This window comes from Suncus etruscus, chromosome 4 (genome assembly GCF_024139225.1).
Source record: "Suncus etruscus isolate mSunEtr1 chromosome 4, mSunEtr1.pri.cur, whole genome shotgun sequence".
NCBI lineage: Eukaryota > Metazoa > Chordata > Mammalia > Eulipotyphla > Soricidae > Suncus > Suncus etruscus.
The window spans coordinates 127,221,198-127,245,432 of record NC_064851.1 but is presented as its reverse complement, the minus strand read 5'-3'; the positions used below and the strand labels follow the sequence as shown (position 1 = coordinate 127,245,432).

Sequence of the window (24,235 nt, the reverse complement as noted above, 5' to 3'; positions counted from 1 at the left end):
GCGAAGTAAACTGGGGATATTGGTGGTGGAAAATGTGCTCAATATTTAACATTGTATGGCTGAAACTCAATTATAAACTACTTTGTAACTGTATTCCTGGTGATTCAATTAAAATTTATTTTTAAAAAGTGTAGCCTAAGACAAGAAAAAAGTATCAAGTACCTTTTCAGCTTTGGTTTCATGAAAAATGATTACTGATAACAAAACAACAAGTTTTACATTCTTCGGGTACACAATGTCTTGGAAAATGAACTTATTTTTTCTTAAATCTATTAAATTACCTAAACTCTTAAAAATTAATCTATTCTTATTTTCTATTTAGAGCTTAGTTTTTATTTGGATGACATTAAAATGACATCTCATAATGCTTATGCCTTCACAGCTGAGAGTCACTTGTACTGCATTGTTCATTAGACTTGCCTCTTCCTTAGGGATACAAAGTCTAAGTCTCTTGAAAAATAGAACATACACCTTGAACAAGATCTGGAGTGATGGGCTGCTAGCTGCGCATGCACCCTACCTGGTAACCATGAATAAAGCAACCATTGTGCTATGGGACAGAAAGCTGCTGGTGCACTTCTCCGTGTCAAAGGAGCCATTTATAAAGAAGATAATCATCCTGGCAGAAAATCAGCAGGTTCCAGGCAAGTCTTCATGTGGGTATATTCTTGGAGACCCTTTATATTCAGCTCTTCTCAGTGTGTTTTATTAGAACATTGTGGGCCTCAATTCTGTTTGTTATGGCCATTCATTACCCAGCCAACAGCTCCACATATCTTCTCCCTAACTTATCTATGTTGTAGGAATGATCTCCCAGACTTGTTCATACCATAGAAAAGTAAGTTTAGATGATCACCATTCTCAAAGTGACTAGAGGAACTAAGTCTCCTGAGTAATTTGACCCAAAAATTGCACACAGAGCACATCTTGCTCAGGATATAACAAAATTATATGCTGGTAGTAAAGAGATTTATTGAATTAACCAGTTTCCTGAGCTGACACGACCAAGAAATTCTTTTGATACAGAGCAGTAACATCTGTCAAAGAATCCATTGGAAGGGCGGTGTGGTTGCCAGGAACAGCAGGGTTTTGTTAAAGCTAAAGCTTAGTCAGGCTTCTGTGCTTTCATTCTATTGAGATCTCACTCTTCTTTTCAAAAGCCCCAATTCTTTTACTTTTTGGTTCACTGACATTGAAGATTAAAAGGAGGAGGGCACATAGATTATTTCTCAGTGATAAAGTGAGCCATTAAGAGTTATCCTTTTAGTATGATGGTAACATATATAGCAGGTTACAATTGTTGCTGTATACTACAAACTGGTATTTTTAGTAGTGATAAGTCTTTCAACAAATGTGTGGAGCCAGAGATAGGACCGATGTACTGAGCATATACTTTGCATGGAGGAAGCCCAAGTTCAGTCTCCAGCACTGTAACTGTCCTATGAGTACCAATAGAAACCACCCAGAGCATAGAAACAAAAGAAGACACTGAGTAGCACCAGTTATGAACTGACTCCATCCCTCAAAAACCAGTCCAAAACCAAAATGTGTTTTAATGTTATGCTGCTCTTTGACCTAGATGTTATGACATAAGACACTGGTATGTGAAACATCTTTATTTTTATATATATCCAAAGTAATATCAGGAGTGGAAGAAAATGTTATAAGCCTAGAAGGAGAAAAAAAAGTCCAAATTCAGTGATGGGTTAATGTAGCACACTTAGTAGATGGATCTAGACTTTGTGTAAGTCTTATCTTCCTAAGGGAGAAAAATGTTGTTTTTCTGGCCTGGCCAGATTTCCTCAGATTTCCTCAGGAGGGAGAGAGGAGGCTGCATGTCCATTGCCATGATGTAAAGGACTAACATGCTGGAGTAACTACTTATTTTAGATACTAAGATGGAAGAAGTAGCCCCAAGCAAACCCCCGACTCCTGCCACTCGGTCTCCTCTACTTTGTACTAGCTCATCTGTCCTCTGTCACAATGGGAAGGAATGTATTACTCGGGAAAAACTCTGTGATGGGGACGTCGACTGTCAGGATGGCTCCGATGAAGAAAATTGTTCCCATATTTGCAATAGATCAGGTGTGTCAACACAGTTTGCTCTCAGTCCTTCTGCAGTAAATTATCTCAATGTTAGATGCCTGGTAGGTGTTTCAAGAATGTTTATTATAATTGTACTTGTTTTCCTTAGGTAGATTCTTGTAGATGAGTGTAGTAGTGTGTGGGAATACTTATTTTGTGACTGCCCATATGATCATATTTACATGACATGTTTCACCAGGTATAATTTAATGATGTTTCCTGGCCTCTAATATCTGTTTAAGCATTTTAGTATTTGCCTTTCTATAGCCTGGGCCATAGAGCATCCCCAAAGGACAATGTAAAATAGTTTCATAGTGGCTTAACAAGTAGCTTAAGGAACAAAACAAATGTTAGGCCTTATTTTGTCAACAGTCTAGGTCAGCTTGTTAGCTTAATCTGAGCACTTTATGAAAGCATATTTCTAGCAAGTAAGATGATGATTTGTCAAACTCTAGCATGAAGATGAATTGATCTAAACTTGAAAAACACTCCTCTTCTTCACTTTGTATATGGTACTAGCTTTCCCCCTTTATGTTTCAGGCATCTTCCGGTGCCTGTTGGGAGACAAGTGCATTGCAGAAAAGTTTCACTGTGATGGGGTCCAACACTGTGTGGATGGGTCTGATGAGCTGAACTGCTGGAAGCCTGTGGAAGATTGTTCTTTGTACTGTGATAACAAAACTCGCTGCATTCCTAAATCTTGGCTATGTGATGGCAATCCAGACTGCACTGACAGAAAAGATGAACAAGGATGTAGTAAGTTTATGAAAGTGACTTGTAGTCTTTTTACACCAAGGCTTTCCATTTATTTTTACAATAATGAAGGGCACTAGATCACAGACTGATAAATTTAAAATCCTGTTTTAAACTGTGTTATAGTTGGTTCTTTTTATTATTATATAATAATATTATTATATAGTATCCACTATAAAATACTGGATACTATTCTAGGCCAAGTGCCCTACACACTGTACTATTATTTTGGCCCTAAGTTTTTAAAGCCAAATTCATTCATATCTACTACCATTAGGAATAGTTTCAAGTTCATGAGCATAGAGGAATGCTATGTTGGGGGTTGTGTAAATTTTGTCTTCTGCTTAAAAAAATGGTAAATCACAAAAAATGACATTAAGATTCCAGAAAAAGGGGACCAGAGCATTAACACAGCAGTAGGGCATTTGCCTTGAATGCAGTCAATCTGGAATGGACCTGGGTTCAATTCCCTGCATCACACATGGTCCCCCTGAGCCTGCCGGGAGCTATTTCTTAATGAAAAGCCAGGAGTAACCCCTCAGTGTGGCTGGGTTGGCCCAAAAACCAAAAAAAAAAAAAAAAAAAAAAAAAACAAGAAGAAAAAGAAGATTTCAGAAAAGAATCCCTGTCCTTCCCCTACCCTCCCTTCACTGTCCTTGTCCTTATTCCCAAGGGCAGAGAAATTTTTCTAGATTAGTTTCTAGTTTTGAAGTTGTTCCATTATTTGACCTTTCTGGATTATTGTTCTCAGAACCATCTCCTGCCCCCAACAGATGCTTGGGTTTAGGTTTTCTAGAAGCATATAAATCCACGGTGTCTTCAAACCATTTTAATTGCCTTTGAATTACTTAATGTCTGAGGTATTCTTACCTAAAGTTTATATTTCAGGTCACCAAAAATGCAGCCCTTCTGAGTTTAGCTGTGAAAGCGGTCAGTGCATACCTTCCTCTCTGCATTGCGATGGGAAGCGAGACTGCCCTGACCACTCGGATGAAGAGGGCTGCCCTGCTTCATCTGCCCAGTCTCAGCAGTGCCCAGTGGGGCAGATTCAGTGCCAGCGGAGTGGAAAATGTGTGCTGGCAGAGTGGAGATGCGACCATGACTTAGACTGCGATGATGGAACGGATGAGAAGGTGATAGATTCTTGTTCAGAAAATTTATTTCAGGTTTCAATCAGAGCACATGCTTCCTAGTAGAAGTCACCCATACTTACTGTCTAAAAGTAACTTGGAACTACCTTAAAGTATCCAAAGAACATATTAATATTTACCTGTTGAAGTTACTTTCAAGAGATAGTTGATTTGAGGAAGAAGTTGGTTTTTGGTTTTAGGGCCAGACCTGAAGTTGCTCAGGGCTATTCCTGGCTCTATGTTCAAGAGTGGCTCTTGGCAGTGCTCAGAGGAATATATATATATATATAATGCCAGAGACTTGAACTAAGTTTGGCTGTATGTAAGGCAAGTGCCTTTTCCTCCGTACTATCTCTGAGTTATTTTCCCCATTTTTTTTAAATCATGGAAGTTTTGCAAGTGTTAGGTCTTGATGGCCATGACTTCAAAGAAAGTCTCAGAAAAAATGCCCTGAAGCCCCACTTGTAGTCGGAAGCTTGGAAGCTCCCACTTGTACGAGGGTGGCCTAGACCTGGGTCCTTCTGCTTACTTTTGTTACTTTGTTTCAGTTGAGGGGCCACATCCTGTGGCTCACAGAGGCTCTGCATTCAGAGTTGATCTGTTGGTATGCTCAAACCATATGCAGTGCCAGGATGTAAGCAGGGTCAGTGAAGTGTTAACCCCTGCACACTACTGCTTACATTTGTTCTGAAGGACATGCACCCTCCTGGCCCCCATCAGGCAGTGAGCATGAGGTAGCCTCATATTGTCAGTGGAACTGCAAATGTGCCTAAAGCAGTGTTTCCCAAAGTGGATGATACTGGCCTTCAGTCTACTAAAATGATCCAATTGGAAGACACTTACGTTTACTTGAAAAAATAGAATTGCCAAGGATGCTGGATAATTTTTAAATTTTGTCTGAAATGGGGCAGAAGGTGAAGTAAATCTGGGAATATATGATCATATCTGACACATATGTACCCCTCCTTTCTCTTGTACATCTTGCAACAGACATGGGCATCCAAGTCAGATTCAGTGTAAATATACCATGCCCTCTAAAAAGTTGTATGAAAGAGAGAGATGCATTAGATGAGTGGGAAGGGTTCTAGAGAAATTTCTGGAACAAACTGTTTTCCTTATTATGGTATGTAAATGAAATTAAGATTTCTAGATTGGTCACTTTGACAGGATAAGGTACTTCCTTCTAGGACTGGAGCAGTATTATAGCAGATGAGGTACTTGCCTGAGTGCTGCCAATCGGTTCAATCCCCAGTACCCCATATGGTCCTCTGACCCCCACCAGGAGTGATCCCTGAGGACAGAACCAGGAATAAGTCCCGAACAGCACTGGGTATGGAACCCAAAACAAAACAAAATAAGTTCTTTCCATTTGGGGATATTGGGGAGGGGAACATTTCATTTCAGGGACCCCAGGCTAGCCAGGTCAATGGTTCTGGCAAGGGCATGGGGTGGCAATGCTGCTAAGATCCTGCAGTGACCCTGATAATGCCTGTGATGCAGGGAATTGAACTTGGTAGAGTGTTTGCTAACTTCTCTACCATCTCCTAGCTCTTTCTCCCACCTTTTACCCAAATTTGTATACCTAGAATAGCTGACTGACATGCTAACTTCCTCAATTGACTTCCTCACATTGACTTCCTCAATGTGCATTCCTACCACTTCCAAGCTTTCTATTTCTCTCCAGCTGACTCACTGAAGAGGATCCAGTATGGTCTCAACACCTCAGCTTCCTGGGCTCTGCAAGCCACTGAGAATATTTGCTCTGTGTCTCCTTAGGATTGTGACTTGGGGGAGCTGCTGTGTGGTGCTGCACAGTGGACCTGTGCCAGCCAGACACAGTGTGTGCCCTACTCCTGGCACTGTGATGGGCACAAAGACTGTCAGGATGGCAGCGACGAGGATGGATGTAAGTAGGCCTGGTAGCAAGAAGGGGAGAAGGCCAATGACTCAAAAAGGCACAAGTGAGTCTGCTTTTGGGTGGAAGAACACAGATAGGCAAACAATGATGGTACCAGTGTCCTTAACATATTGTTTTAGAATCTTGAAGGTGCTTTGATTTGGCCCTGGGAAGCCTTGCTGAGTGAGGCATGGGCTGGGGTGGACTATAAAGATGGAGTTGTCCTCCTGCAGGCCCCCCTACAGTGTGCCCAAGTTCCGAGTTCCAGTGCCTCTCCTCTACCTGTCTTCATGTCAGCCTGGTGTGTGATGGAACCTGGGACTGCTCTGATGGCTCAGATGAAGGAGGACAGTGCTCACAGGTGTCATGCCTTGGGGAAGAGTGTGCTCATACCTGCTACCAGTCCCCTCGAGGGCCTGTAAGTTGCCACATTCAATGAAGGTTGGGGAAAAATAAAAAGGGCCCCTTCTTCACTCAGTTGCTTAAAGCTTCTTCAATTCAAGGGTCTAAACTAGAGCTGACCTTGATCACCCACATTCCTTAGGTGAGCCTTTCCTTATCAACCCCCACATAGTTCTGACCCTGTCAGTATCTTGTGGAATTCTACTGTCCAGCCTTCAGAGATCACACCAGGGTCCTTTCCTTTTCCAGTGAGCTTTCAGTACCAAGAAGTTTTCATCCCCAGAGCCAACTCATATCCACTAGAACACTTTTGTTGGCACTCAGGAAATTGGGTCATGAGAAAGTCTCTTCCGAAGAACTAGGTGGAACTTAGCTGCTCTCAAATTGTAAATGGCCCTTTCACTAATTTTTGACTATCAGTTGGTGAAACAAGTGAACTTGATTCTGATAAGCAAACAGAAGAAAACTAGCCACAGTACATTGCCAGAGGCAGAAAACCAGTTCTGTGTCTCTCTTCTCATACCAGGTGACTGTGGCCACCTCAGCTAACTTGGAAACCAAGGGCTAAAAGGGCATGAATTCACACTACAGTTCAGATGGAGAGTGAGTGATTGAATTCTAACTGAAGCTCAATCTAAGAACTATTATATTAAGATAGAATATGGGGCTATGTGCTTTTAGAACAAATTCAAGGCCCTTTTATAATCAATGCGGTATTATCTTCAGAAGATCTTTATGTTCTCCAGGTTTGTGCCTGTGAGCCAGGCTTTGAGCTGAAGGATGGTGGACAGATCTGCAAGGATGTGGATGAGTGCCAGAAGTTGGGGAGCCAGTTGTGTAGTCAGACGTGTATCAATACCCAGGGTTCCTACAGCTGTACCTGTCACCCAGGTTACTTACTGGAACCTGATGGCCACACCTGTAAAGCCACAGGTAAACTGTGACTGTCTCACACATTTTTGAAATACTTACAAAAATCTCTTTTAGTCAGGACTTCAGAGCAAATTTAGCTCTTTCCCTAAGACTTCTTTCTTACAACTTATATATCAAGCTAAATTTGACCTGAAAGGGTTTTCTCTCAAGGTATTATCATACTAATAATCAGAACTCTGACCTCTGTATTTATAAATCTGATTCCTTACCTGAGGTTAGAATAGGTTTCTAAAATCCTGAAAAAATATTTTTTCCTGTTCATAATTTTCCAAATGCATTTTATGGTGAGGATATGTCTTTATTCCAAGTATCTGCAACCTGAAAATTTGCTTAACTAGAACCTCAAGGGATGAACTTCTTAGATTGTAGCTAGCTGGCACCACAGACAAAGCAATGAAAAAAGGCAATGGCTTCCATGTGCCCTAATGGTTTAACGAGGGTTGAAGTTCACAACTGAAACTCTCTGTAAGGCCCCGGGGGAAATTTGTTGTTATTCAACAGGAACTGAACCAATCCTGCTTGTGGCAATTCAATTTAACCTACTTCTCTATGGGCTGAGGAGTTTGAAAGAAGATGTTTTGGCAACTATGGACAAGAACCTGATGATTTTCTCTATGGACTATGACTTAGTGGATCAGAAAGTCTTCTGGGCTGATCTTGCTACAGAAAGCATTCAGTGGATCAGTATGGACTCACAGGAAAAGGGAACTATCATTAAAGGTATGTTCCAAAGTGAAATATGAACATTTGCCTTGCTCTTACTAAATAAATACACAAAGCAGGAACTATCATTAAAGGTATGTTCCAAAGTGAAATATTTGTCTTGCTCTTACTAAATAAATACATAAAACATGAAAAATAAAATGTTTGGTCATTAATACCTTGAATATTTATTTGTTAAGTAAAATAGACCTCAACTTGCAAGTTGATGAAAACATGTATTGTCATCTCAATAGACTATCATTCAGTGGCTGCATGTATAATATTTTTCTCCCTCTACAAATAGCAACCTAGAGCATTTTTAAGATGTTATCCTTGAGGGAGGGAGACGCATATGCAAACTGGAAAATGAATTTATATGGCATGAAAGTTTATAAATAAAAACCTGGTAAAAGTTTTAATTAACTAAGTACAAGTGTTAACTTATCTTTTCTATTCAGGAATAAAGTCAGACTGCCTAGCTATTGACTGGGTTGGGAGGAATATCTACTGGATTGATGGGTCTGCTGGTCAGATTTCAGTGCGAGAATTGACTAATGCTTGGAGAGGAAACTATGAATACACAATTGTCTTAAAAGATGACTTGAATCAACCACAGTCTTTGGCTTTAGATCCCTTACATGGGTAAGAGCAAGTGTCAGAATATCTGGTCAAATTTGTTTAGTTTGTTTTTCTTCTTTAGTTGTGTTCACTCACTATAGACAGAGAGACTTGAATCTTAACTGATTTTAAATTTCTGCGGATATGGATCAACACACTGATAATCTTAAAATGATACAGGAATGGCTATTTTAGTAAAGTGAGATTGGTATATGCTCAATAGTGGCCAATAGATAAATATAACTTTGAATAGGGCATTGCAATGTCTTTTAAATCACAGAAGGGGAGCTTAGAGTATGGCTCAGAGACTCAAAGTGCTTACTATGCAAAAGTGAAGGTATAAATTCAATCCTCAGTGTCCCAATTTTAGTCCTGATAGCTCTCTGTTCTTGGACTCCGGGTGTTGCAGCAGAGTCATATCTGTCTGTGTGTTTGCTGTGAGAATACGATAGAGCCCAAGTGTGGATCCTAGGTGAGCCAGGTTAGGTGCCTTCCCTTTGATTTTCTCACCTCTTAGAGACCCAACTAGAAATCTATTAGATTATCCACAGGAAATTGGGCCCGGAGAGATAGCACAGCAGCGTTTGCCTTGCAAGCAGCCGATCCAGGACCAAAGGTGGTTGGTTCGAATCCTGGTGTCCCATATGGTCCCCCGTGCCTGCCAGGAGCTATTTCTGAGCAGCCAGCCAGGAGTAACCCCTGAGCACCACTGGGTGTGACCCAAAAACCAAAAAAAAAAAAAAATCCACAGTAAATTGTCAATAGTTTTGATGCACCAAATGGCTATAGTTCAAAAAGAGGTAGCCAGCTGTACACAGAATTGGCCAACTCTCTAGCCCAGAAAACATTAACAGTTTCCTCAATGTTTCTGAATTGACCAATGGGCTCCTTGACTTCTTATATGATTACTATGATGTCATTAAATTAATGACTAATTAATTTAAGATTTCAGAGGATGAGCAGGGATGTTAGTACAGCTGGATAAAACTTGCCTTGCTATGACCAATTCAGGTTTGATCCCTGGTACCTCATATGGTCCACTGAGCAATCAGGGTAATCCTTAAGCATGGAGCCAGGAGTAAGTCCTAAGAATTTCTGGGTGTGGCTTAAAAAGCAAGTCAAAAAATTCAGAGGAAACCTTCTACTATGATGTCACAATCATGCTTAAGGAATATTGCAAGTAAAATATAACCAGGCAGGAACCAGAGAGCTAGTACAGTGGGTAAAGATCTTGCTGTGCATGCAGCCAGCCCAGAATCAATCTTTGGGATACATATGGTTTCCTGAGCACTGCCATGAGTGACTCCCAAAGCAAAAAATCAGGAGTAATTTCTTAGTATCACTGGGTGCACTGCCCTCCAAATAGAATTGGGCAGCAAGCCAGTATTTTCAGGAAAAACTAAATTGCTATCATCTGTGATGAAATACTTTGTTTAAAGTTGCCTTCTACTCTCCTAGGTTCATGTACTGGGCTGAAATTGGAGAGGAACCTCAGATTGAGCAAGCTGGAATGGATGGTAGCAGTAGGAAAATACTCATCAATGAAAGTCTTGGCCGGCCAACAGGCATAGTTATTGACCAGTTGAGTTGGAAGATATATTGGTCTGATGACAAGCTTCACTGTATTGGTTCTGCTAATCTAGATGGTTCTGATATCACTGTAAGTGTCTGTCTGGTATTAGTTTTGTATTATATGTCCTATGACTTATGTAAAACTCACTTTCACCATTTTAGATGTTACAGCTGACACAAATCCAGAATCCCTTTTCAGTTACTGTGTTTGAAGATGAAATTTTCTGGTCAGAAATGAAGACAAGAACAGTACAACGTATGAAGAAGGCAACAGGCAAGAACAGAACTGTCCTAATCAAACGATTTAATCAGCCTTATGGACTCAAGGTGTGCAGTGTACTTTTCAAAATAGCCACCTAGTTCCCTCTGAAAAGGCTACATTTGTGAGCTACCCCAAAACAAATCACTGTCCACATATACTTGAGTATAAGCTGACCTGAGTATAAGCCAACTCCCCCTCTTAATTTTACCCTATAAATTGGGAAAACTTAGTGACTCGAGGTAAGCTGAGGTAGAAAATGCAGCAGCCACTGGTAAATTTCAAAAATAAAAATATATACCCAAAACAAATACAATAATTGAGGAATCAGCAGGTTAAATGTTTTTCAATATTTATTGCTAAAGAAAAACTAAACTAGCAGCAATAACTTTAAAACTTTAAATAAAGGGGCCGGGCGGTGGCGCTAAAGGTAAGGTGCCTGCCTTGCCTGCGCTAGCCTTGGACGGACTGCGGTTCGATCCCCCGGTGTCCCATATGGTCCCCCAAGCCAGGAGCAACTTCTGAGCACATAGCCAGGAGTAACCCCTGAGCGTTACCGGGTGTGGCCCAAAAACCAAAAAAACAAACAAACAAACAAAAAAAACAAACTTTAAATAAAGGACAGAAAACCATAGCTTAACATGTAATCAGGCGAAATCACAAAGGTTAAAATCCTTCAAAACTGGATTCGTCCTCCTCCTCATCTGTATATTCAAATAGAGCTTCAGCTGTATCTGAAATGAGGGTATCAGCATAGACATTGTCATCATCACTGAGTTCACAGATATCATCATCACTGCTGTTGGTCTCATAAAAAGAGAAGAATATTGTGGGTTAAATAGTTCAGTGGCATACAGTTCAGTTTGGTGTCCGAGCACCAACTCAAATAACCTGTATGAGTATATATGGTAATATTCATTTGTATTTAGAAACAAAATATATTCATTTGATATTTTTAAATAATTAATAATGCATAAGAATATTTATTTATTTTCCTTGCAGATAATGCATGAAGTGCTACAGCCCAGGTCTACTAACCCTTGTCTGGACATTGGATGTTCTCATATGTGCCTTCTGAGCCCACAATCTAAGGGAAGCTGTCATTGCCCAATTGGACTCCTGCTTGCAGAGGATGGCATCAACTGCGTCCCACTCAAGGAGACTGCTTTTCTGTTCCTTGTTTTACCCACAGTTATCATACAGGTAGATAACTTCAGATTTACTCTTCGGCAATGTGGGTTGCATTCTTTCAGACTATTGAGCTCTCCATGTATTCATGTTTCATCTGTAGGGGATTGAAACATTCTTAAAAATCAATAAACCCTTAACATTATTAAGAATTTTTTGGCAACTACAATTTTAAATAAAACAATGTATAATGTAATTTAATAAGGTCAATCTTGGCAAGGAGGGATTGCTTTATTTTCAACAGTGTAATACAATGCTATTTGAGAACCTGCTATAATACTTAAAATTTGATATCTATCATGTGCTGGAAAGTTATCACGACTAGGAAATGAAAATATTTTATACCTAAATTGTCTCAAGTCATTTGTAGTACATCTGAACATAGTGCTATTAGAGATTGGTGAATGGGTTAAACTTTGGTTAGTTGTTCAAGAAAGAAGCTAGTAATGGAAAGTGATTCCAAATAACAGCATTCTAATGTGGTTTGAACAGAAAAGAAATTCTGGATTTGCATATTTTGTGAGTCAATCTCTTAAAATCAAAGAAAGATAAAAGATAGTAATAAGCACATGCCCCCTAGCGTCTACCATTTAAATGACTGGTGATTTTAAAATGGCAAAACAAATTTTTCGGTAGAAGATCCACTTCAGTTTTTATTTTAATTGTAATGTCATTGAAGAGAAAAGAGAGTTTTAACAGAGGTAGAAATCTTGGATTCTAGGAACTTTGGGTAATTAAAGCTCCAGAAAGAGAAAGAAATAATTATTATCTACCCTGAGAATATATACTATACAAAAATGTAAACTTAGTGTTTCATACTATTAAGATATTAATATTAAGATAAAACTAAGATAAAGAATTAATTGATACTATTTGCCTAATTCCCACAACCCCCATAGATCTATTTGAAACACCTAGAAGCAAAAGTAGTGGAGGAAACATTACCAGAACACCAGATACTTCCCTTTACCAATGTGAAGCAGCTTGAAACAGTGGACTACATTGTAAAGGAAAAGGCTCTCTACCTTTCAGAGATGAATAATGGTGCTATCAGACTTCTAAGACTCACAGAATCTGGAAAACTCTTCTGGAGGAAAATTCTTTCTGTTCAGGAAACCATTATTGACTTTGCTGTGGACTGGTTGAGTGGAAACATATATTGGATTGACAATAAGAATCCTCATATCAATGTAGCTTCCTCAAAAGACCATTATCCCATTGTCTTGATCAGTAAAAATCTTTACCACCCAGTATCTGTTGTGCTCCACCCACAAACAGCAATCATGTGTTTTGTGGACCTGAGTTCCCATGACACTGCTAGGCGTGGCTCCAGTATTGAATGTGCCTCTATGGATGGCAACAGGAGAAAGGTGCTTTGGCAGAAATCCCAGGTCCCAGTAGGCCTGGCCTTTTCGGATTCAGGAACCCGCATATACTGGGCTGATACTGGTAAGTAGTTATTATCTAAAAAACCCTAAATGTGAGTTTGAGAGATCTTGGTCAGTCCATAACAGTGATATTCTATTTCCTTGTCTTCAGGCCATAATTTCAAATGGCATTAAAAGCTGATTTGTGATTATGTTGCACCATGTTCTAGAAAAATAAAAGTATTCCTCCAGAATAATATTTCATAGCCTATAGTGTCATGCAAGTGCCTTTGTGAAGACATAAAATGGAAAACTTAGAGAAAAGTTAACAAATATATATGTGTGTATATATATATAAATATATTATATATATTATATCAAGATTAAAGTAAAATACATGTATGGATATTCAGAGAATTCATGACAGAGCATGTCTTCCTAGAGAAAAGATAAATCAAGACAAAGTGCGGGGGACAGAGAGATAGTATAGCAGGTAGGACACTTGCTTTACACATCACTAACTCTGGCTCAATCCTTAGCACCTCATTTTGTTTCCTGAGCCTTGCCGTGAGGGATTTGTGAATACAGAGAGAGAAGAAATTTCTGGGCAATGCTGAGTGTGCCCCTAAAAATAAAAATAAGAGGGACAGATAACTGAATTCCAGTGTTTTGAGCCTGGAGGCCTGCTCTTCCCAGGTATGGGATTAGGGGACACCCTATACTGGAGACTTTTTCCCTAGCTTGGGGGGTGCTGGGAGGCTTGGTAGGCCTCCAGTTGTTCCCCTATCTCCCCCTGGACTCTAGGCGTGGCCTGAGTGCCACCTCGGGTGGCCTGACATGGGTTCCAGGTGGACTCTATTAGGGGTCTCCAGGCTTCCCCCTCCTCCATACTCTAGGGAGGAGGAGCAAGGGGAGGGGCCAGGCAGATAGCTGGCTTACGGTGCTTTGAACCAGGAAGCCTGCTCTTCCCAGGTTTGGGGTTAGGGGACACTCTATACCGGAGGCTTTTTCCCTAGCTTGGGGGGTATTGGGAGGCTTGGCAGGCCTCCAGATGTTCCCCTATTTCCCCCCTCTCCTGGTTGCTGGCCCATGTGGACTCTATCGTGGTCCTCAGGCTTTCTCCCTTTCTCTCCTGGCATTAAGTGGGGGATACATGGGTGATGGTTGGCCGATGCAGCACTGGTGTATGTCAGGACATTAGGTCGTGACATTCCCTGGTTTTTTCCTCATTGGTCTCCATTTCAAAAACCACGAGGGGGCGTACCATATATATTTAAAATAAAATGGGAGGATGGACTCTCAGTTTGGGAAGAGACCAGTTTGGTTGGGGGTACCGTATATTTTCAAAATAAAAATGAGAGGATGGACTCTCAGGCTGGAAAGTGGCCAGTACTCTTTACCTACTTGTTTACTCTCAGCGGCCCCTTGGCCTCTTCATTCTTTCATTGTGTAATTGTGGTTGTTACAATACTAGGTTTGTGATTAGTTCTCATGAATGGTGACAATTGAATCCACTTTCTTAAGTTAGATTGTTTATTTTCCCCACTTTTTATATTTTCTCCTCTTTGTGAACTGTTCAATAAGGTATTTTGGTGAAAGAGTTCCTCTCTATCTTTCCTTCCCTTTGTTATTTGTTAAATAAGGAAGTTTGTAGAAGTGTCCCTCCATTTAACGTTTACATAAGAACCAAGTCAATTGGATTGTTGGACTTGTTTTAGCATCCCCATAGGCGCCAATCTCGCTGTGAACTGTTCAATAAGGAATTTTGGTGAAAGAGTTCCTCAGTTTAATGCTTATGTTTGAACCAGCTCAAGGGGATTGTTGGACTTGTTCTTGCGGCCCCCTAATGCACTGATAACACCAGGTGGCATTATTCCTTGTTTGCATGAGCACATTAAAATGGAAAAGACTATTCATACAAATAAGTTCTTATCTAATATAGATAGGAACACACAAATCTTGTAATGCAATGGAACCTTACAAACCCTGAACATTGACATGATGACCTGGCACAGGCCTCAGAGGTTTGGGCATTTTCCAGTCACCCCTGAACCAGGGAAGCCATCTATGAAACATCCAACATTCTTTAAGACATCACCTGGAAGCAATCCTCTACCAGGGAAGACCCTACTGCTGCTCTGACATCGATTTACTCAAAAGCGTCTTCCCTAACACCGAGAAGATTTAAACAACAACAATGACCTGCATACTGGACAGGGCTTTCTGCATTGCCCGTTAATTGCGAGCTGAAATTGATGCTGCTCCGCACCATCCTGACTTCAATGTAGGATATACAGATTCCAGGACCTTCAATACAGAAACGTGAGATCAACAACAGAGACTGTGAAAAATATAACTGTATGGGCACTACAGATAATGACCGGGATTGGACAACCTAGTGTGCCTGGAGCCTAGAAATGGTCTTATGACAGGAAACTTCAGGGGTAGGGTCTCCTTGTACTTAGGCCAAAGTTTTTCCTTTTCATGACCCCCATACTTTGGTGGGCCCATGCAAACGATAATTGCCACACTAATGTTTTTACAGTGCTCCTTTGACTCCAAACCTTTAAGAAACCACTAGTAAAAATATCTGGAACTGCAAAAAAAAAAAAAAAAGTTTACATTAGTGTTAACATATATGCTTTTAGTTACACTAGCGTTCTGGAGGATAAAGGAGGGAGATAAGGGATATATGTTTGGGAACAGGGATAAAGGGAGGACAACACTGCTGGTGGAAAGGCCCTCATTTATTGTCACTGTGTACCTTAACACTGTGTAAGATTTGTAATTCACTTTGGCCACAATAAAAATAATAACAAAAGAAGAAAAAAATAAAAATAAGAGAGATAAAGACATAAAGATTACAGGTCATAGTACAGCTATTTGAACTAAATAAAATTAATCAAGTCTCTCTGTTTAGCAAGAGGACTCATAGAAAGTATTGGTCAAGATGGCTCTGGATACAGAGTAGACCGGAGAGGAATTCGGAACCTTGCCCTGTTTACATATGGCCAAGGCAAGATGCTGTGGACCACTATCTGTGATGGTAGGTATCGACTCTACAGCTGACTGTCTTTGTGGTCTACATTTACTCCTGCTATTGGAAGTGAATCTGCAACCTTTGTCAGTGTCTTTCTTTTCCTGTCAAGCAACTTCCCTGACCTAACAAGAACATAACAGTGATTTTATGACAATTTATTTGGTTGTTAGTTACATAAAGATATATAATCCCATTGTGCCTGAGTTTTATTGGCTTTCTTATGATTTCTTTGCTTTAGGAAAGCATGGCTTTATACAGATGGAATTGGCTAGGGTTCTAAAAAGATGGTGCACTAACTGTAAAGGTCCCAGCTATAAAAATGAATGCAGTACCTGTCTCAATTGACTAAATACTTGTGAAAGTGTAAGATAAATTACAGAGAATTTTGTATTTGAAAGGTATTTCACATATTCCAATAGATTATTCCAAGCCAAGCCAGTGTTTATGAATAGAGTATAGAATTTGTAAAAATGAAAGCTATTATTTGAATAAATGTTTTACTTAATATTTTCAAATACTGGTTCATTGATTAATAAAGCCTGCATAGGGGCTGGAGAGATAGCACAGCAGTAAGGCGTTTGCCTTAGACGCAGAAGGACGGTGGTTCAAATCCCGACATCCCCTGAGCCTGCCAGGAGCGATTTCTGAGTGTAGAGCCAGGAGTAAACCCTGAGTGCTGCCAGATGTGACCCAAAAACCAAAAATAAATAAATAAATAAATAAATAAATATAAAGCCTGCATAGCAGAATCATAAAACAAAAGCAAACAAAAACAAACCCTTTTAAAATTACTAATTCTAATGAAATATTAACTAATAGTATTTGTGATGAGATCTTTGCCATCTATTTTATTTATTCCTTAATGGGAGTGGGGAGATAATTCATGTGGTAGAGTACATGCATCAAATATATGACTCTGAATACCATAATTAGAACCACAGAGTCCCTTGGCACTATTACATGTATCCTAGTGTCAGTGCCCATGGAGTGTGACTTCCTACTTAGATTTATATGTATAAGCATAAATATATTAAATATGTACATACACACATATCCTAGCGATTCCAACATGTTATTCTGAAATAATTTAAAAACAATTAAAAATTACTATCTGTCATTATATAAACTGTTTTATATATCCCATATTTTCTAGTTTAGCTATCTGTACTTATATTTATATGTACAGCATAATTTTAAACATTTTATTTTATCATGGAGATAGTTATAGAAAAGTTTTTATCTACTTTAAGTTTCTTCTGAAAAACTCAATTTAGAAAACTGCATGACATTTCTGTACAATTCTTGGCATTCCATCTAGAGTTTACACTGACAGTGACAGTTTTCATTCTTAACAGTATTCTTTGTTCAGAAAGTTATCTGAATATAAGATTTCACTTTAATAAAAAAAAACAAATAAAATCAATTTTTGTTTTAGCCCAAGTCACAAAAGTTTGGTATGGCAAGGAGGAACATTCAGAAGACCAATGGTTCCGAGTTGACCAGAAGATTGTGGATTTAAAAGTTTATAGTAACTTTAGTCAACAGGGTAAGTTGCGTTACAATAATGATGGCAATTGAACATTACAAATTTTCCCCTGTGTGATGTTCCAACATAAAATATAACCTTTAAATATCTCTTTGAAATATTCTTTTATTTTTCCATTAAATTATTTCTGTTAAATTCCTATGTATTTGGATAACTCATTTATTTTTAATCAGTTTATATAGAATTTAGTTCTGGGTTAGAATAGTACTGTTACTTATACTTGAGTTTTACTAAGTTTCATTATTGTAGATTAAATTCCAACTATGGTGTAATCAAAATCCCTTTAGCTCTCTAAAATGAACTTAATCTCTGTTTTACTCTTTGTCATTTGAGTTTACTGTGATGTTACTGAATTCTTAACAGGTTGATTTGAGAATGCTCTGATGTTTCTCTCCACTTTTCTTGTAGAACCAAAGAAATACCAAACTGAATGTTTGGGAGGGTGATTATAGGCTTCATCAAAGTAGTAACCAATAACTTCAGTTCTTTGTTGAAGTTAATATCAATAATGTGAGTTTGAATAGTAACCACTACTGTGTGATGAATATATTCATATGGAAATGCTGCACTATTGCAGATTTTGAACTCGATAGTTTCATGTATGTGAGTCACACATTATTGTTAAAGAAAATCCTCAGTTCCCTTTAATTTTTGAAAGCTAAACTTTACAAACTGATTATCTGTGACTCAATTCCTGAAGTCCTGACTTCACTGAAGAGAAAGGTCTTAGAATTCTTCCGTGTCATAATACCTGCCTAAGTGATGTCAGGAAACCAGGAGAATGTCTTTCTTTCAACTATAGATTCTTTTCTGTACTCCACATGCAGATATATTAAATACACAATTGCTAGAATATCTGAAAAGGTAAAACTTCACTTTAATTCAGAATTTAAGAGAAAACTTTGGAGTATTATGATGGGTTACAAATATCTGAGATAATAAGAGGGATACTACAGGAATAATGTGACACCACTGTATTCATTTATCCATCAAAAGTTACCTTTAGTTTTAGGAGGATCCTTCTAGTTCTGATGGGAGGGGAGGGATAATTAGTATGAGGGAAATGAGAACTTTCAATGGGTCTGGGATGGGTCAGACAGAGTTCACCTAAATTTTCCCTTAATAGGTAGGTCCTCTATTCTGAATTCCTGGCACTATAAATCTTTCTTTTCTTTTTTTTTTTCCGCTATAAAGCTTTCTTATGCATGAAGAATAATCAGCAATAACTTGGTCACTAGTTTAAAAAAAAGTAATTAATTTGAGGAACTATCTACCGGGGGGGGGGGGGGGTAAACATGTGGGCTTTGTAACTCTGATAGTTAGATTGAGAACACTCTTTTGAGATATAATCTAATTTGATGTTTTATTTGGTTGTGTATGTGTGGGGGGATACAGGTAATAACAGCTGCTCAAAAGACAATGGAAGATGTAGCCATATTTGTTTACCACACCCAGAGGGACGGACTTGTAAATGTCCCACTGGGTACTACTTGGTTGATACAAAAAAGTGTATGGAAGTTGTCCGATGCTCTGCACCTTCACAATTCTGTAAGGATGGTCAGAAATGTATCTATATGGAGCAAGTCTGTGATGGTCAAGCTGATTGTCTTGATGAGTCTGATGAAATGGACTGTAAGTAACTTAAGACCCACTATTATCGCTATGAATTTAATAATACCTAATTCTGCAATATTCTTCAAGCTCTTATCCTCCATATTGTTGCCTTGTCACTGTAAATTCATATGTAATATTAAGAAACTTCTAACTACAACTATATAGAAATTATGTGAGTTCCCTGTGGAAAACTAATGTGCTCTCTTAATTATATTATCAAAAATGTAACATGACACTGAGATCCAAAGTGTTACTTTGTCTGAAAAGGTGCATTTATTCAGCCTGAATTTGATTCAGATCATTTAAATTGATAATAACCCATGGAAAACAGGTTGGAAAACTCTTAACCCTGTCTTAGTTTAGAAATTTTATTTTTCTTCTTTTTTAAAAAAATTTAGTCAGTGAAATTAAGAATAACTATTAATGATTGGGTTTCAAGCATACAATGTTTCAATACCAATCCCTTCATCCGTGTTTGCTTCCCTCCACCAATGCCCTCCCACCCCATCTGCCTTCCATCTACCACCCTACTACTATAAGAATTGATTTTTTTTTTTTTTACTTTTTAGATTTTGCATGCTGGTTTACGGTACTGTTGCTGGTAGAGTTTCATACATAACACTTTCTCATCTTTCAGAATCACTTCCTATTCCTGCTTGAACACTTTCTCCACCATAGTCATTGCCTACTTCCTATCCTGCAGCATGTTTTCTACTAAATACCAGATCTTGTGCTCTTTCTTTCCACACTCTCTAAGCATTCCTTATTCCATCATTATGTTTCTTTATATCCCACATATGAGTGAGGTCATTCTATGTTGGCCTTTCTCCCTCTGACTAGCTTCATTCAGCATGATACTCTCCAGGTCCCTCCATGTAGCAGCAAATTGCATGACTTTACCTTATTGTCCAGTAATATTTTATTGTGTATATGTACCACAATGTATTTATTTAATCATCTATTGTTGGACAAGAGAGTAGTTTTCAGATTTTGACTATTGTGGATTGTACTGCAAGAAACTTAGAGGTTAAAATGTCTTTTTTTTTTTTTTGGACCCTTGGGTATATTTCAAGAAGTAGAATTGCTGAGTCAAATGTAAGCTCAAAGAAACTGTAATTTTGAACTACATACACTCACTGATAATCAGAAGTTGTTTCTGGTTCTGTACTCAGGAATTATCCCTGACAATGCTTAGGAATCATATGGGATGCAAGGGATTGAAACACAGATTGGCCATATGCAAGGAAAGCTTCCAATCACTCCACAGTCACTCCAGTCCCAGAAATTGTATTTCTACCTCATGAAACTCTTAATATGAGAATGTGTCAGAATCTATTATGTTAGAGCTTATATGATACCTATAGATTTCTATAGCAATACTATAGAAATACTGACTCACAGAGGTTCTCAGTAAACTCAGAATTGAGCTACCAGATGACCCAGCAATTCCACTTTTCGGTATTTATCCCAAGGATAGAAAAACATTCATTCAAAAGATGCATGCATACCACTGTTCATTGTAGCACTCAGTACAATAGCTTAGATTTGGAATCAACTTAAATGTCTAACAACAGATAAGTGGATCATGAAGAGGTGATATATATGTATATATACATATCCAATTAAATATCACATAACTATAAGAAATATGGAATCATACAATTTTCTGCAACATGAGTGGAACTAGAAAATAATATATTAAATGAAGTAAGTGAGAAGTATAAATATAGGATGATATCATTCATATATGGTATTAGACTAACTACATAAGGAAAAACAGTGGTTTAAAGGGAGGCTGCCTAAATCACTCTTAGCCCCAGGGTATTGTAAAGAGAAGGCAAGAAAAAGAATGAAGTGGAGAAAGACAGATGTGAAATAATAGGGAAAAGGGGTCAAGGGATTAAGTGTCAAAGAAGGACAGAGCTAAATATCCAAACCACAGAGCAAACAACAATGAAATCTCAAGACCCAACCTTAACAAGTAAACTTTAAAGAGAGCTGTCAAGATGGCAGGCTGGGAGAGAACCTGGCAACACTGGTGGAGGGAGGGTGACACAGATAGTGAGATTGGTGCTGGAACATTGTAAGACTAAAACTCAACTATGACAAATTTTGTAAATAAAGGTTTCCTTATTATAAAATATATTAAAAAGAAAAATATTGATCCATATAGTATCTTCTTACAAAAATATTATGTGAAAATCTGAATGGCTATATCTAAATCTGCTATAACTTGATACTCTAATTTATTGGAGCTGTGGTTCCAATAGTCTCCTCATTCTTTGAACTATAGAATTTAAGAGTGACCTTAGTACTGACACTGATCATAAATAGGAAGGGAATTTGGAAAATGAGTCTTAGAGTAAAAAGTCCTTCTTGGCTTTTTTATTTAAGTTTTCATTTTCCTTAAACATGACTAGCTGGAAGACAAATTACTCTAGTTGTTTTAACTTACTCCACCATAGTCATTGCCTACTTCCTATCCTGCAGCATGTTTTCTACTAAATACCAGATAATGGGGTTGAGGGGCCAAAGAGATAGCACAGTGGGTAAGTCACTTGCCTTGCATATGTACATCTAGGTTCAATCCCTGACAGTAGGAGTGGTCCCAGAGCACAGAATTTAATTCCCAGATTGATTCCATGATCTAAGAAATGAAGGTGCCTTTGTTCAATGGCTATTTTGGCAGTGACTCAAGGAGAGACATTAATGAGAAAAAAATGGTTTTCTTTACCATCTGGCTTCAAAGGGAATCCAGAAACCTAGCATACCTTTACTTGTTCTCCCATTATTGAAGTTCCTAGGCCTGAGAATTGTCTTTTGTTCATTATTTCACCCTGACTTTATTATAACCCTTTGCATAAGTTGGGTAGATGGTATTGGTCATTTCAAGTTAGAATGATTTTCCTCCAAGGACCCTAAATACTCAGAAGTGGAAACACTTCCCTGATACCAGGTAAAGATGGATCTAAGAAATTTCATTTCTAAGCCAAATTTAGTGGTAATTCAAAGTAAAAATTCAAAATTACTTTCTAGTAGGTTGGACTTTGATATTCATGATCAGGAGCCAGAGAGTTAGTACAGGGCTTAAGGGGCTTACCTTGCACACCGTACCATGATCCCCTGATACCACCAGGAGTGATCTCTGCTCACAGAGGCAGGAATAAACCTGAGCATCACTGAATATGGCCAAGAAACCAAAATGAAAAGTAAATAAATAAATATTTATCTTGGGCCTGGAGCAGTGGCACAGCGGTAGGATGTTTGTCTTGCACTCAGCTGACCTAGGACAAACTGCGGTTCGATTCCCTGGCGTCCTATATGGCCCCCCAAGACTGGAGCAATTTCTGAGCATATAGCTAGGAGTAACCCCTGAGCATCACCAGGTGTGGCCAAAAACAAAATTATAATAATAATATTATTTATTTCAATAATTATAGAGAAGTTGGTAAAAAAATCGAATTTTTGAATTTCTCTTCATCTATTTTATCTTTTAAAATTATTTATCCTTCTTCATTTAGAAGAAATCTATTGCCTCATTCCAATACTTCATATGCCTCTTCCACCACCAAATCTTATTCAATATCTGAAGCTTGAATATCTTAATAACATACTGGGACTGAAAACATTCAAATACAGATAAGCTTACACCTGAAAATTGCATCTAGGCTAGGTACATTCTATTTAGATCTACCACACAAATCCTTATAGAATAAAACATTTTTATTTTATTTTATTATACCTATAAAATAAAAATTTGTACGTGGTATTATCTACCTTTCTAAAATTGCAACATTATATAACATTATGAAAACATTAATCAAAATTAATACTAAAAATAGGTATTGTTGACCTTAAACAAAGAGAAGTAAGTTTCTACACCAACATTAATTTGAATTAATTTGAAAACATCATAATACTTTGAGAAGTGTAATGTCATGACCAGATAAATGTATATTTTCAAGATCCTAGGCCAGTACATCTTATATCTCTGAATGAGAGTTTAGTAAATATACTGCCTTCTTTCTTCTACTGGTGTGATAAAACAATATCACTTTCTTTCTGTTGTGCCTCTTTGTTTACTTCTTGTTGGGGAGTTGGGGGTAGGATTTTGTCTAGCCACTCAGCAACATGGAAATAGAGCTTGTGTACATTAATTTTTAAAGTGTTCTAAACAGATTACAGTGACCCTGATGTCAAACATTTTTAGATGCCATTGGGGCTGGAGCAATGGTGCAACAGTAGGGTGTTTGCCTTGCATGCAGCTGACCTAGGACTGACTGCAGTTCGATCCCCCAGTGTCCCATAAGGTCCCCCAAGCCAGGGGTGTTTTCTGAACCCAGATCTAAGAGTAACCCTTGAGTATCACCAAGTGTGCCCCCCCCCAAAAAACAAACAAACAAAAAGATATGCCATTGTTTGTGTATGTTAAGAATTTATTTTGTTTATTTTTGTTTTTGGCCATACCCTTTTGATGCCCAAGGGTTACTCCTGGCTAAGCACTCAAAAATTGCCCCTGGCTTGGAGGGACCATCTGGAACACCGGAGGATTGAACCACGGTCCTTCCTTGGCTAGCGCTTGCAATGCAGACACCTTACCTCTAGCGCCACCTCGCCGGTCCCAAGAATTTTCTTAAGAAAAAAGTAATGGTAGTAATTGTGATTCTATAACTTCACATTTTCTGGTTACATACATTTGAACTCTGGGATGATTCTTAACTGAAAAATATGTACATGCACCCATACTCATACTTCCTATTTTGTAGGCACCTATTCAGATCAAACCCATTTAGTACTGATGCCTAAACAATCATCTACTGGAAAAAGATTGACTTCAAAAATCATACAACATCTTGAAGCTATCAAGTCCTCCAAGGATAGTCAACTAGGTCTAGAAGGGGTGAATTATCCTGTCAGAAAAATATTAAACCCTCTGATTCCTGCTAGAGAAAGCAAGAACCCTGAAACCAAGAAAAGAGGTGATTCCATTCAGCCCAAGGATTCACAGAAAACAAATTATTGGCCCTGTAACAGTGATTTCTGTAATGAGAGGGGCATATGTACAATGAAAGGAGAATTGAAGAAATGCAGCTGTCTGCCGGAATATGGTGGAGAGTTCTGTGAGAAGG

The 24,235-nt window shown here is 38.5% G+C and overlaps 1 protein-coding gene across 1 annotated transcript; it reads left to right on the top strand.

Moving 5' to 3' along the window:
- Positions 1-529: 529 nt before the first annotated feature.
- Positions 530-12,527, top strand: LOC126007219 (low-density lipoprotein receptor-like). Its single transcript, XM_049772691.1, has 13 exons — positions 530-644; positions 1,891-2,085; positions 2,626-2,841; positions 3,727-3,971; positions 5,745-5,874; positions 6,099-6,283; positions 7,014-7,200; positions 7,702-7,920; positions 8,361-8,544; positions 9,979-10,180; positions 10,255-10,419; positions 11,354-11,585; positions 12,439-12,527. The coding sequence occupies exons 1-13, from the start codon at positions 530-532 to the stop codon at positions 12,525-12,527; spliced, it is 2,364 nt and encodes a 787-aa protein (XP_049628648.1).
- The last annotated feature ends 11,708 nt before the right edge of the window (positions 12,528-24,235 follow it).